Source organism: Phocoena phocoena, chromosome 14 (assembly GCF_963924675.1).
Source record: "Phocoena phocoena chromosome 14, mPhoPho1.1, whole genome shotgun sequence".
NCBI classification, from domain to species: domain Eukaryota; kingdom Metazoa; phylum Chordata; class Mammalia; order Artiodactyla; family Phocoenidae; genus Phocoena; species Phocoena phocoena.
Window position 1 is genome coordinate 64351341 of NC_089232.1, and position 12687 is coordinate 64364027.

The following is a 12687-nucleotide window of genomic DNA, read 5'->3' on the forward strand; positions in this document are numbered from 1 at the left end:
TTCTCAGGAGACAAAGAATACATAAATTGAGGACTTGTTTTAAGAATAGCTTATGCCTTAAAATATGAACACACACTTACCCTGAGACACTGAAACACTAACTGTCTGTGATCCATTCTTCTCTGTATTTGCTGGTGGCTTTGCTACAGGAATTCCAAGACCTCCTATGTATGGGTTGTAATTGTAGGTGCCATAATCAGCACCCCAATAGTCATACCATGTACTGCTTATTGGCTTAAAAGAATAGGAAAAAACTGTGGTTTATTTTTGCCTCTTCACGAAGAGTGACATATTATTTACATTACCTAAAGTCAAACAGGGCTACAAAATAAACGTTCTCCTTACCCTTTAAATTTCTAAAACATTATCTTAATGATTAAAGGAATGGTTCATAATATTCTCTCCATTTTATCCCAAAATCTAAAAAAACCTTATTTGTTAGACTCTGAGAGATAATTAGCATCTTTAATAAAATCTCTTACACACAAAATGAACCAAAATAAAGTATTAGGGAGGTATCTCCTTTAGAAAAAGTAGCAGCTAACAAAGAAGTAGATTCTGCAATGAACCCAACTTGGATAAGCTTAAATGCTGCTTGAAATGTCAAGAGTCCATAACCATACCTCCCATGCTTATTAGTGGTTCTTATTATCATATAAGATAATGTTAGTGGCTATATTAATAAAACGATGTAAGTCCTCCGTATACTATTCCACTAGTCCTATAAAAAATCTACTACAGTACCTAGAGGAATTTAATTTTGAGTAAGCTAAATAATGAGTTATATTAGGTGTATACTTTTGTCTTTTAAGTAATTAATAAACCAGAAATGTAAGATGAAAGGTTTTAATTGCAAAGAATACTCTACTATATCGTACCTTAAAAACTTTGGCTGCAAGAGGATCCTTTTCCAAATCAATATCTAAAGGATCAATGTCAACTTCCATTAGATCCTGAAGTAGCTCAAGATCAATTTCTTTATCTTTTTCCAAAGAGGAAAGAGGAGGTGCACCTTCAAATAATTGAAAGTGATTTTTTTTGGTGGAGTACATAACATAAAATTTAACCAACATATTGCTTTTAATTACAGAAAAAGTTAATTTACTTATACATAATATATATTTCTACTGATACAAAAATCTCTAAATTTTTATACTTGACAATTAAGCGTAAGTATGCAAAAATATCACCCTATAACACGCCATTAAGAACACTAGTGCAATAATACGTGACTTCCTAGGAGAAAAGACCGTATGATTAATCCTTGTTGAATCAAGTTACATAAACTTTGTTGTTAAAAATAATCATTAACCATTTCTAGAATGAACAATGTTATTCATTTTATTGCCTCCAATATGTAATTCATTATATTACATCCAGTAGTTAAGGAAATAATACCAGGTATTAAAGTGAAAAGCAAAGATTTTAGTTTTAAGGCTGCTATTCACCTTATTTTTCTATCATGAATTGGAAATGATTTTGCTCTCAGATGACTCCAAATTTTTAACTAGCCTTTTATGCCTTACAACTCTTATCTTCCTTCCCTTCCCACCCTCTATTATTCAACATATATTTGTAGAATGCCAAGAAAATACTAGCCTGTATTAGGGTCTGAGTATATAAAGATTAATAAAACAAATGTCCACCCTCCAACAAATTAACAGAGGTTCAGAGGTGAGGGTACACTACAGAAATTAAACCAACTACAACGTAATAGGTGCTATCAGAGACAATCTAGAATGTAGGCAGCACTGACGGCAGTCTCAAGCATTGCTGGTGGTAATGGAAAAAGCTTCTTGGAGGAGAGCATGCTTTATGGGAATCTTAGATAAGAAGTTCACCATGCAAACTAGAGAAGAAAGTCTACTCCAGATAAAGGGACTATCAGACAGAAAGGATAAAATCATGAGAGAATCTAAGATTAAGGAATGAAACAGATGAAATGACCACAGCATTGCAAAACACTCTTCAAAAGTAAGGAGTACACCACAAAGGATTGCACACACTAAGATACACATTATAGTTTTTGAAAAGGCAGAAAACAAAAAGAAAAAAGAAAAAGAGAACAAGAGCCTTGCTATCTTTACCACTGTGTATCTTTAACTGTTTTCTAGGTTGTAATTCTTTCAACATAGCCAAATAAGACCATATCAAGGTAACACAGACCCTGTGAAAGGATACCATTTTATTTTAATATGCATTCAGAGAATCAAAGCAAAATATACTTATCAGGAAAATAACTGATATGGTTACTAAGGTCAAAGACCTAATATAAAACTTAATTTTATACTTCATTAATATTCTTAATTTTGAAACATGTTTCATTTTTTTAAAAAAGAGCTATGGATATTTTAAGTAAAAAATTTAAAGAATGTACCTGTGATATCATGTGTCAAAGGTTCATCTATAGTTTCCAGCAACTGAGCTGAAGACTGCTGCAGGGCATCATCAGAGTCACCAGCTGTTGCACCTACATCATCACTCACTGTTCCTTCCTCCATGGCTTCTGCAGCTATTGGAGCCAGCAACTCTCCTGCAGGTAAGAAGAGCATCCTAACTGCTTTAGTAATTAGTAAACAGACATCCAAAACACAGGTTTTCATCCAGTATTGAGAATAGCATGTGTACTCTACCAACCACAAGATTCTGAGGCAAATGAGTCCACACCTACCCAAGGAAATGCTAGGGCTCACTGCATTACCCTCAAATGCTAACTAATAGCAAACACAAAATGTGCGATATGAACAAGGAGTTATTATAATCACTTTACACACATTAACTCACTTATTCATCAAAATAACTTCATAAGAAAGATACTTTTATTATCCTTATTTTACAGATGAAAAAACTGAGGAGCAGGGAGTACCTTCCTCAAGTGCACATAAAGAATTAGGAAGCAGCCCACTGCTGGTATTAACAAGGAAGTTGACTAGCTCCAATACCCCTGTACTCTGTAACCTAACTCCTCCATAAAAACTTGCATTTATTACAAGTGTCAACATAATTAAACGCAAAAGTAATTCTAAATGGTTGCTACTGCCATACATGAAAGAGACATTTTATACTTTTGAGGAGCTCACAGTTTCCTTTAAAGATTAGTCAAGCAGCAACAAGCTAATTTTGACATACCTTATTAAAAATAAATCCAAACAAACCTGCTAAAATATCCTGTAGCATACAAGTTAAGGAATATTGAGCCCAAGCACCACCCCAAGATATATCTCCTCTATTGAAGTCAGTTCCAACCAAAAGTAATAGCAGTCTTTCCAGTTGGGGTTCATTCACAATCTCACACAGATGTATAGTTGGCCTCGTGGCATTCGCAATGCGTGCAAGAACCTGTAATACATTTTATAAAATCATACACTTAAATAGCAATTAGATATGTTTTCTCCAAAAATAAAGCATTGAAGTAACTGCTTTCAATGAGATATGCTTTTGATGTCAAAATAATTATTTGATGTAAATGCAAAAGAAATGTAACTTCATGGATCAAATATTAAAATCCAGGTAAAAACCTGAGTTGAATAGTTTAAAATAATTTCTATAAGCAATGAATATGCTACAGGAAAGCTTTCAGGGCATTAATACACCCTTCATTGCTATAATCTGACCCTCGTTTGTAGATTTCCTATCCTGATAATAATAATTTCCTATCCTAATAGACAAAAGGTAGGCTGTAGATAGACATACCCACATTACTTACATTTCAAATCTACATTAATCTAGTTTTAACTAGGTTAAAAATATACATTAGGGGTTTCCCAGGTGGCGCAGTGGTTGGGGGTCCACCTGCCGATGCAGGGGACACAGGTTCATGCCCCGGTCCGGGAAGATCCCACATGCCGCGGAGCGGCTGGGCCTGTCAGCCATGGCCGCTGAGCCTGCGCGCCCAGAGCCTGTGCTCCGCAACCAGAGAGGCCACAACAGTGAGAGGCCCGCGTACCGCAAAAAATATATATATATATACACATTAGGTCTCCTAAGAAATAAGTGCCAAAATATTTTTAAAACCTTTCAAGGCACATTAAAAAAAAAAACTAAACTGCATAAAAGGAAAACCAGTGAAAGGACTTTTATTTCTCTTAAAAATCAATTAAAAACTGCATTTTTTCTTATTTCTTTTTCTTACTAAGTCTGTATAATTATAAATTATGCCTATTCGTTTACTTACCTTACAAACAAATAATAAGAGATCTGCATGGCATGTAAAATCCATGGAGAGGAGAAAAAGGACAAGTTTCTGGACTACTGAAATACAACGTTCATGGGCCAGGGTAAATGGAAGTGGTTCTATCTCTGGGCTTTCCTTTGTTGTTGTAACTTCTGTGTCTAAATTAGAACGAGACCACTCTGCTGTCCGACGTAATCGAATTAAATCCTTAAAGTGCTGTACACAGAAATTTACAATATTTAAACCACTGTTTATTGAATGAAAATTCTTTCAGTAAAAGTTTATTTATGAAATGAAAATATTCACTCAGAAAACTTACAACTTCTAAAGAACAAAATTTTTAGGCAAACCATAAGCTTCAAAAAGTAAGATTATTAAAAACTATACTGACCAATATACCTCATGTCCTATTTTAAAATAAGGTATCAGATACATAACAGAGTATCAGAAAGGTGAAATTCTATAGAAAGGCTACATCAGGTCAAATCTAACATTTTAAATAAATATTACCAAAACATCCTAAATATAATCATAAAAGGTGAATGGTAAAGAAACCTATATATACTAGGTACAGAGTATTAATTCATTTCAAACTCTGATGGAGTAACTGTAATTTCATATTTACAGAAACACAATATGTAAACTTGGTTGCTACATACAAATGTTATCCCCCAAATTTAAAAAAATATATCATTATTTTTAAAAATTTTACGTATAAAGGACACATTAGGAAAACCATATATTTCCTGAGTCCTTTTATCTTCAATTTACTGGAACACAATTCACTTTAGAAGAAATACACTAGAAAAATACTTTAAGCCCACATTAATCATATATTTACTTGAGTTAAAAGCTACCTTTCCCAAAAAAGGTACATAGAATAGATTTTTGTTGATAAGGAGAATAACAAAGTTTCCTGATCATTACTAAAAATACTTAACTATTCAAGTAACTTAAAATACTAAAAGGGAGAGTGACTTTTCTAAGATAATTACATTAAAAAGTAAAGATCATACCTTTGAGGTCGCCTGCTTTAATTTGGCTTGCTCTACCAGAAGTTTATATGATGATCCTTTGTTGCTTTGTATTTTTTCTTTTTCCATCTGTTCCACCAAAGCCTTCTGTTTTGCTTTTAGTAAGTTAAGTTGCTTAAAAAAAAAAAAAAAAAGTTAATCTTATAGTTAACAGTGTTAAAAACAACACAGTAAATTATTATACTCCTCAGAATCCATACATCAAACTAATGGAATAAGTAATTCTCTGAAAAATCTAGTTTAAACTGTGTTGCTGATTTTTTAAAAATCACCTCCAAATTCCAAATAAAAGATCTCCCCCTGTTGTAATTAAGAAGTAATCAATTTCTTACCCATGGGAGAAGGGAAATAACTGGAATACTTTTTTATGTAAGCCACTAATGAGACTGACTGATGGAGTATTTTTTAAACAGAGGAAAAGAATTATTTTTAAATACATGGGGAAAATTCTTTTATTGTACAATATTCTTAGCTTGGCTTTTATGGGAATCTTCAAAAGTAGAACATTTTTTGGTATGTCTATGTTTTTTATTAATTAAAAAGTTTATTGCAGTAACTGTAAATTCACATGCAGTTGTTAAAAAATAATGCAGAGATCTCTTGTACACTTTACCCAATTTGTTGGTTCAGGTATCCACCACTACAGTTAATACTGTACACCATCACCATCACAAGGTTTCCTCATGTTGTCCTCTTATGCTGCCTGCCCTCCTCCCTCCTATCCTATCTGTCCCATCCCTACCCCTGGCAACAACTAGTAGGTTGAAATGAACAAGTAGACCAACAAGGAGAAAAAAATTTCTGCCTAGAAAGACCTTGAAAATCTGCTGAATGACAAAACCACTTTGCCATATATCCATTACGCAGAACATTACTCTAAACAGAAAGTCACTAGAACATTATAGCCATAATTATAAATGCACAATTTAGTTAAGAACTTAATCTACCTTTTCAAGGAATATTTCCTAAATTTCTACTGTTTCTACATATTTTTGTTATCAGCAAGAAAAAGAACATTATATTATAAAGAAATATCCATTTGGCTGTTATCTCCATATATGAAGAAAAATATATCATAAATTAAAACCAGCATGCACGTGTATTAAATAATCAATACATGGTATGTGAATGTGAGAAGAACAAATCAGTATTTTCAGAAAATTGTTCCAAAAGTTCTACAATTAACATATATAACAACTGCAATCAAGAAAAAATATAATCTTTATTTTGAAACAACCATAATCTTAATCAACAATTTATATTGCTGTACAAAGACATTTTTTCCCTAACTATCTGAGAATAAGTTGGCAACCTGATGACCAATCACCCATGAATAGTTTAATGTGTATTTCCTAGAAACAAGACCCTTCTCCTACAAACCGTAACACAACCACTAAAATCAAAGAAGTAACATCCATGCACTACTAACAACTAACTATTCCTCAGACCCCACTTTTTTTTTTTTTTTTTTTGCGGTACGCGGGCCTCTCACTGTTGGGGCCTCTCCCGTTGCGGAGCACAGGCTCCGGATGCGCAGGCCCAGCGGCCATGGCTCACGGGCCCAGCCGCTCCGCGGCACGCGCGATCCTCCCGGACCGGGGCACGAACCTGCATCCCCTGCATCGGCAGGCGGACTCTCAACCACTGCGCCACCAGGGAAGCCCCAGACCCCACTTTTAAGTTTTGCTAACTGTTCCAAAAATGTCCTTTATAATAAAGCATAAAATAGTAAAATACTGCTAAGAAAAATCCACTGGATCATTCTCTAGGTCTGTTTTCCATCTTCATATCCTAAAGTAAATACAGCAAATATAATCATTCAGTGCTCGATAAATTTTAGCTGAATTTGAAATTTCAGGTGATGATTAGTACCACCTAAAATTAGTTAGGAGTCTCAAATGGAAAAAGGAGTTGAGGGAAAAGCTTCACATCATTTTTCTTGCAAAAGGCCAATAGTTGCTCATAGTTGAAAAATTCAGTAGTAAAACTAAATAATTTATTGCTGAGTTCCTATTTTTTAAAAAGCCCAAAAGCTTTCACAAACTTTCAGATCTTAAAGGCGTTCTTATAAAATCTCATTTCATCTTAAATCAATTATACAAATATTTTTAGATGACACACTAGGCTCTATACCGGGTATCAAAGATACAGTATATATTCCTGTATATACTGTAAGACAAAGAGGAAGACACGTTTTAAAATAAAGAACTGGCTCATAAGAATCTGACATCAGCTATAAACTCAGGTTAATAAAAGAATCCCAACAAAAAAGTATGATAAATATAATGAAACGAAAAATATAGGGTACATGGGAAACATACTTTATGGGACAATAACTGAGAAACCAGGGAAAACGTCTTTGAGGAAGTGAATGTAAACTAACATGTGAAAAATAAGTTAGATTATCCAAGCAAAACAGTAAATTCAGTAGTTGGTGGGAAGGAGGGGAGGGATGGGGGATAAGCACATATTAAAATCCTGGATGAAAAAAATGGTGTAGGTGGTCCAGGAACCCACATTCAATATGGCTAGACCAAAATTCAAACCTGAAAGTTAGATGGGCAGATGACAGAGATACTAAAGCTATGTTAAGGAGTTTGACCGTCATCCAAAGTTCAACTGGAAACCACTAATAATTTAGAGAAGAAGTGATATGATTAGGTTTGTATCTAAAAGAACTCTGTAGGGGCAGCATGAAAAATGGATTGGACTGAGAAAGAACCAAGGCAGATAGGCCTTCTGACTAGGCAAATGACGGCTGCACTTAGAATGGTAGTAATAGACATGTGAAGAGGTAGACAGTTTTTTTGTTTTTTGATGTGTACCATTTTTAAAGTCTTTATTGAATTTGTTACAATATTGCTTCTGTTTTTTTATGTTTTGGTTTTTTGGCCGTGAGGCATGTGGGATCTCAGCTCCCAGGGATTAAACCCACACCCCCTGCATTGGAAGGTGAAGTCTTAACCACTGGACCGCCAGGGATGTCCCTACAGTTTAAAGGACATTACCAAAAATCTGTAAAATACATATTGTTGCCATCTTACAAATAAGGAACTCAGACTCAAAAGTGTCAAATAATTTCCCTAAATTAACTAGTTCATTAAATATCATACCTAAGGTCTGATGGCAGGTCTATCTCATGCAATGTCTCAAACATTAAAACAAACCAACCAAACAAAAAAAAATACTGAAAATTACCTGTTTATGATGAACTAGCTGCTTTCTTATTTTTCTGGAATATAATCTATCAAGGCTACTGCTGCCTTTGGAAGACCTATTTATGTTCTGGGTATGCAGATTATTATTAATAAAACTCCACTGGTTACCTACAGGGCAAGGAAAAGTTGTATTAATAATTCTGTTAAATGTGATTTTAAAGTACTATTCACACCCAGAAAACATAAAATGATGTGTCAATAACGACAAAGCAATTTTTTAAAAAAATTAAGGAAACCATCGTAAAGAAATTGCTAAGAACATCTGACCTTAGCAAAGTTAACCTAGATCCTAAATGACTTTAAGACCACAGTTCTCTCTGCCTCCAATCCTTTCATTAACAGCCAACTTTCTCCACAACTGTTTAACATTGATCTCTGTACAACACAACTTTGATAATGTCGCTCAACTTTAACAACAACAAAATGCTCACTATTGCCTATTTCGAACTCACATGCTTTTTGTACAGGGACCCAAAAGAAGGGATACTCAATAATCTGATTTAATGACTGCAAAAATAAAATTGGATAGTTTAAAAAACATGCTGTGTAGCTCTACTTATTCTCATTTTGGAATGTGTCCAGATTATTCCTTGTCACTCTGCTCAGTTCAGGCTTAATCCCATACTTTAACCATCCTCAATGATTTTTTTCAGGTCTACTTAACCTAATGACATCTTTTTCTGTTTTCTATTATCCTTTTGTCAAGTTAATTCAAATTCTTCAAGCCCTAAAAAAATGTCTTCTACTAATGTATTTCCATAATACATGAATACTGTAAATAAAAACTAACTCCTCCCATACCATCTGTTACATTCCAACTTTACAGGTAGTTGTATTTGTGTCTTAATTCTACATCCTATAACTGAGACATATAGCATTTGTTAAAAATATTCCCTGTACATGAAAAGAATTCCCCACCCTATTCTCAAACATAATGTGTACCATAAACAACTGATTCATTGGGCTGGCCAAAAAGTTCATTCAGGATTTTCTGTAACATCTTATACCTATAAAACATCTCAAGTGATCTTTTTTTAATATTATAATCCTAATAATGCACAAAATTCTAAGTTTTAAGGCACTTACTACCTGTATTTACATATTAGATGTAGCTACTTCATAAAGTCTTGTTAACTTGGAAGAGGAGAAGAAAATTTGTCTTGCACTTTGTCTTTCATTTAAAAAATTTTCTGTGCTTTAAGCTTATGGAGAAAGATTACAACTCGCAAAAATCTGAGAATTTCTATATCTAAGCATAAAAGTCATTTGTAGTTAATTAGTAGAAACATTTTATAATAGTAAATGGAATGATATACTAAACTAAATACAATAACTCTTCACAGATTCCTTTTTATAAACTTCACCTATATGTATGTTATTCCTGGTAAAGTTAATATTTTACATAAATCACATACAGCTGGAATCTCCAGGCCAATGCCAGTTCTGGAAAAACTGGGTAGTCACTCAAAATCCCCACCAACAGATTATTATAAACTTCTGATACCTGTCATAAACCTCTCCCTGTCTTTACCATTCAAAGGTTTCTTTGCAGCTGCTGCTTCGTCTTCTACAGTTGCCACATAATCTAGCAACCTGGACACCAGCATAACAACCCAACTGATCATGGGAATATCTAGTACTCCTGAATAGAAATGTGAGGAGAAAAAATAATCAGGTGACTCTAAGAATCCTAATGAAGTCTGATAAAATAATTATAAAATTAAGACATTTTGTAAATCCAAAACACACCATATAATTATGAACACTAATATTTATTTATAGTAAGCCTCAAAACTGAAACCTATGGCCAAAAATGAAGTAACACATCAAATCAAATGGAAGACATGACAAATGCTTCTTGGTACAAAAATAGATTCATAAGTGTAGCTTGAATCTAACAGGTAATAACTTATAAACTAGAAAACAAGGTATAAGAGGCTATTCTTAGACTTACAGGTGACTGAAATTTAAAAAGTCTCTCAAGTTACGATTCATACAGTTTTAAACTCTGCTCTAAAGTTTTCATTCCAATAACAATTTTCTTGCTCAAATGAAGCTCATTATCCATGATGAGAACAGCAATGCTGCCTTAAAGCTTAAACACAAGAGTTTGATTTTATCTATGATAGTATAAAAACAACATACCCACAACAATTCCCAAGTTCAAAACTCACATAAAGAAAAGGTAACATATTTTTAAAAAGCGGTAACCATATGGCAGTCAATCACACGAAGGCTGATCATTCTAAAAAGTCTACGTCATAAAAATAGTAAAGTGTGCAGCAAAATGAATAGTAAAGTAAGTATTTCAGACTCTACTCATTTCATACAAGCAGTATTTACAGGAATCTTACGTCTTTACTAAAGATCACTAATTTAAATAATACCTTCTGTCCTCCTATGCATGGGTAACTGCGGCTGAAGAGGTGACAGTAAATTATCCAACAGATTAAGTAAGCTTTCTAATACTCCACTATTACTAAGTGATCTCTGACCAATGCAGGAAAGTAACATGAAGACCCTAAAAAAAAAAACAAAGATACAAAGAAAGTAGCCAATATGAATCACTCTAAGTGTTCATCTTAAAATTAATTCACTTTGTAATCTAAGAGAGTAATGATAGACTATCTGGTTATTAGTAAGATTTATATCTGGAAGTATAATGTTAAAATTAGCTCTTTTTCAGCTACTGCTTATATTTTCTAATTTTATCTACAAGAAATCAACTAGAGAGAACTGTATAATAGACTCAAAAATATAAATTTGATACATAAAATAACATGATCTGATAGGAAATATTTGTAAACACAGATCTATAAACTCCACAGATTCAGTTAGGAAACTAAAGAATATAGTCCAGTTACATCATGTAGAATCTTCTTCAAAATGCCCTTCACTGGGCATTCCTCAAACTGTGAAAAGACAGGCTTTAGTTCATTTCTCCACACTCGGTATCCACATACATAAGATTTCCAAATCTGAACACTGCGGGAAGCATAAGTCACTAATAACAAATTACTCCAATATTTTCTGACCTACCTATCCTGTGGAAAGATGAGAAGTTGCTCTGAATTGTACAGTTCCTGAAGAACATTAGAAAGAAACTGGCCCCACCATCTTTCACCACCACAGAGTTGAACCAGTAGAAGACCAGTATGTAACCGTATCTTTGGGGTTCCACTGATGCACAGGTGTTTAAAAAGCTCTTCACAGGCCTGGGCATGGAATGTACTCTGCAAAACTGCAGGAACAGAGTGTCCTATTACAAGAAAGAAAACAGTAAAATTTCCTATTTAAGAGCATGCTGTAGTATCAACATCAGCATCCCTAGACAGGCTTTCCTCTTTACCAGCATATTTTTGGTCTATTTATTTTCCTATTCATTTATTTACTCCTTCCATGTAGAATTTTAACTGTCAAATACTTGGAGAAAAGAAGAATTAGCAATTATATCAATTATGTTTCTTTTTCTGTGGAGTTCAGTGTATCAGATGGCTGTGTGTGCGTGTGCGCACATTACATCATATATAATAATCAAAAATAGCTCCTGGTTAGAAAATGACAGTTCTGTATTAGATTAGCAATTTATTAACAGTTTTCACTGTTGCACTTTCAAACATTATTTATTATTTTGCTAGTAACACAATGATGTGACACATCAATAGCAGAAACTCAAGAAAAAAATCATCAAAAATCTATTTAAGAGATAGCCTCTCCACCAGAGGATAGACAGCAGAAACAAGAACTACAATCCTGCAGCCTGTGGAACAAAAACCACATTCACAGAAAGATAGACAAAATGAAAAGGCAGAGGGCTATGTACCAGATGAAGGAACAAGATAAAACCCCAGAAAAACAACTAAATGAAAATAGGCAACCTTCCAGAAAAAGAATTCAGAATAATGATAGTGAAGATGATCCAGGACCTCGGAAAAAGAATGGAGGCAAAGATCGAAACGACGCAAGAAATGTTTAACAAAGTCCTAGAAGAATTAAAGAACAAACAAACAGAGACGAACAATACAGTAAGTGATTCCTACACTAGAAGGAATCAACAGCAGAATAATTAAGGCAGAAGAATGGATAAGTGACCTGGAAGACAGAATGGTGGAATTCACTGCTGCGGAACAGAATAAAGAAAAAAGAATGAAAAGAAAGGAAGAGAGCCTAAGAGACCTCTGGGACAACATTAAACACAACAACATTCGCATTATAGGGGTCTCAGAAGGAGAAGAGAGAGAAAGGACCTGAAAAAATATTT

At 33.9% G+C, this 12687-nt stretch overlaps 1 protein-coding gene across 1 annotated transcript in view; it reads right to left on the reverse strand.

Annotated features, from left to right (window-relative positions):
* BIRC6 (baculoviral IAP repeat containing 6) overlaps window positions 1-12687 on the reverse strand; it is a 245524-nt gene that overhangs the window by 132373 nt on the left and 100464 nt on the right. The window contains exons 30-39 of the mRNA XM_065891330.1: window positions 11466-11685; window positions 10814-10947; window positions 9931-10068; window positions 8407-8534; window positions 5191-5322; window positions 4175-4390; window positions 3156-3339; window positions 2378-2533; window positions 879-1012; window positions 81-234 (exon numbers count right to left, since the gene is read on the reverse strand). Coding sequence (XP_065747402.1) covers window positions 81-234; window positions 879-1012; window positions 2378-2533; window positions 3156-3339; window positions 4175-4390; window positions 5191-5322; window positions 8407-8534; window positions 9931-10068; window positions 10814-10947; window positions 11466-11685 — 1596 coding nt within the window. The remainder of the gene's footprint in view (window positions 1-80; window positions 235-878; window positions 1013-2377; window positions 2534-3155; window positions 3340-4174; window positions 4391-5190; window positions 5323-8406; window positions 8535-9930; window positions 10069-10813; window positions 10948-11465; window positions 11686-12687) is intronic.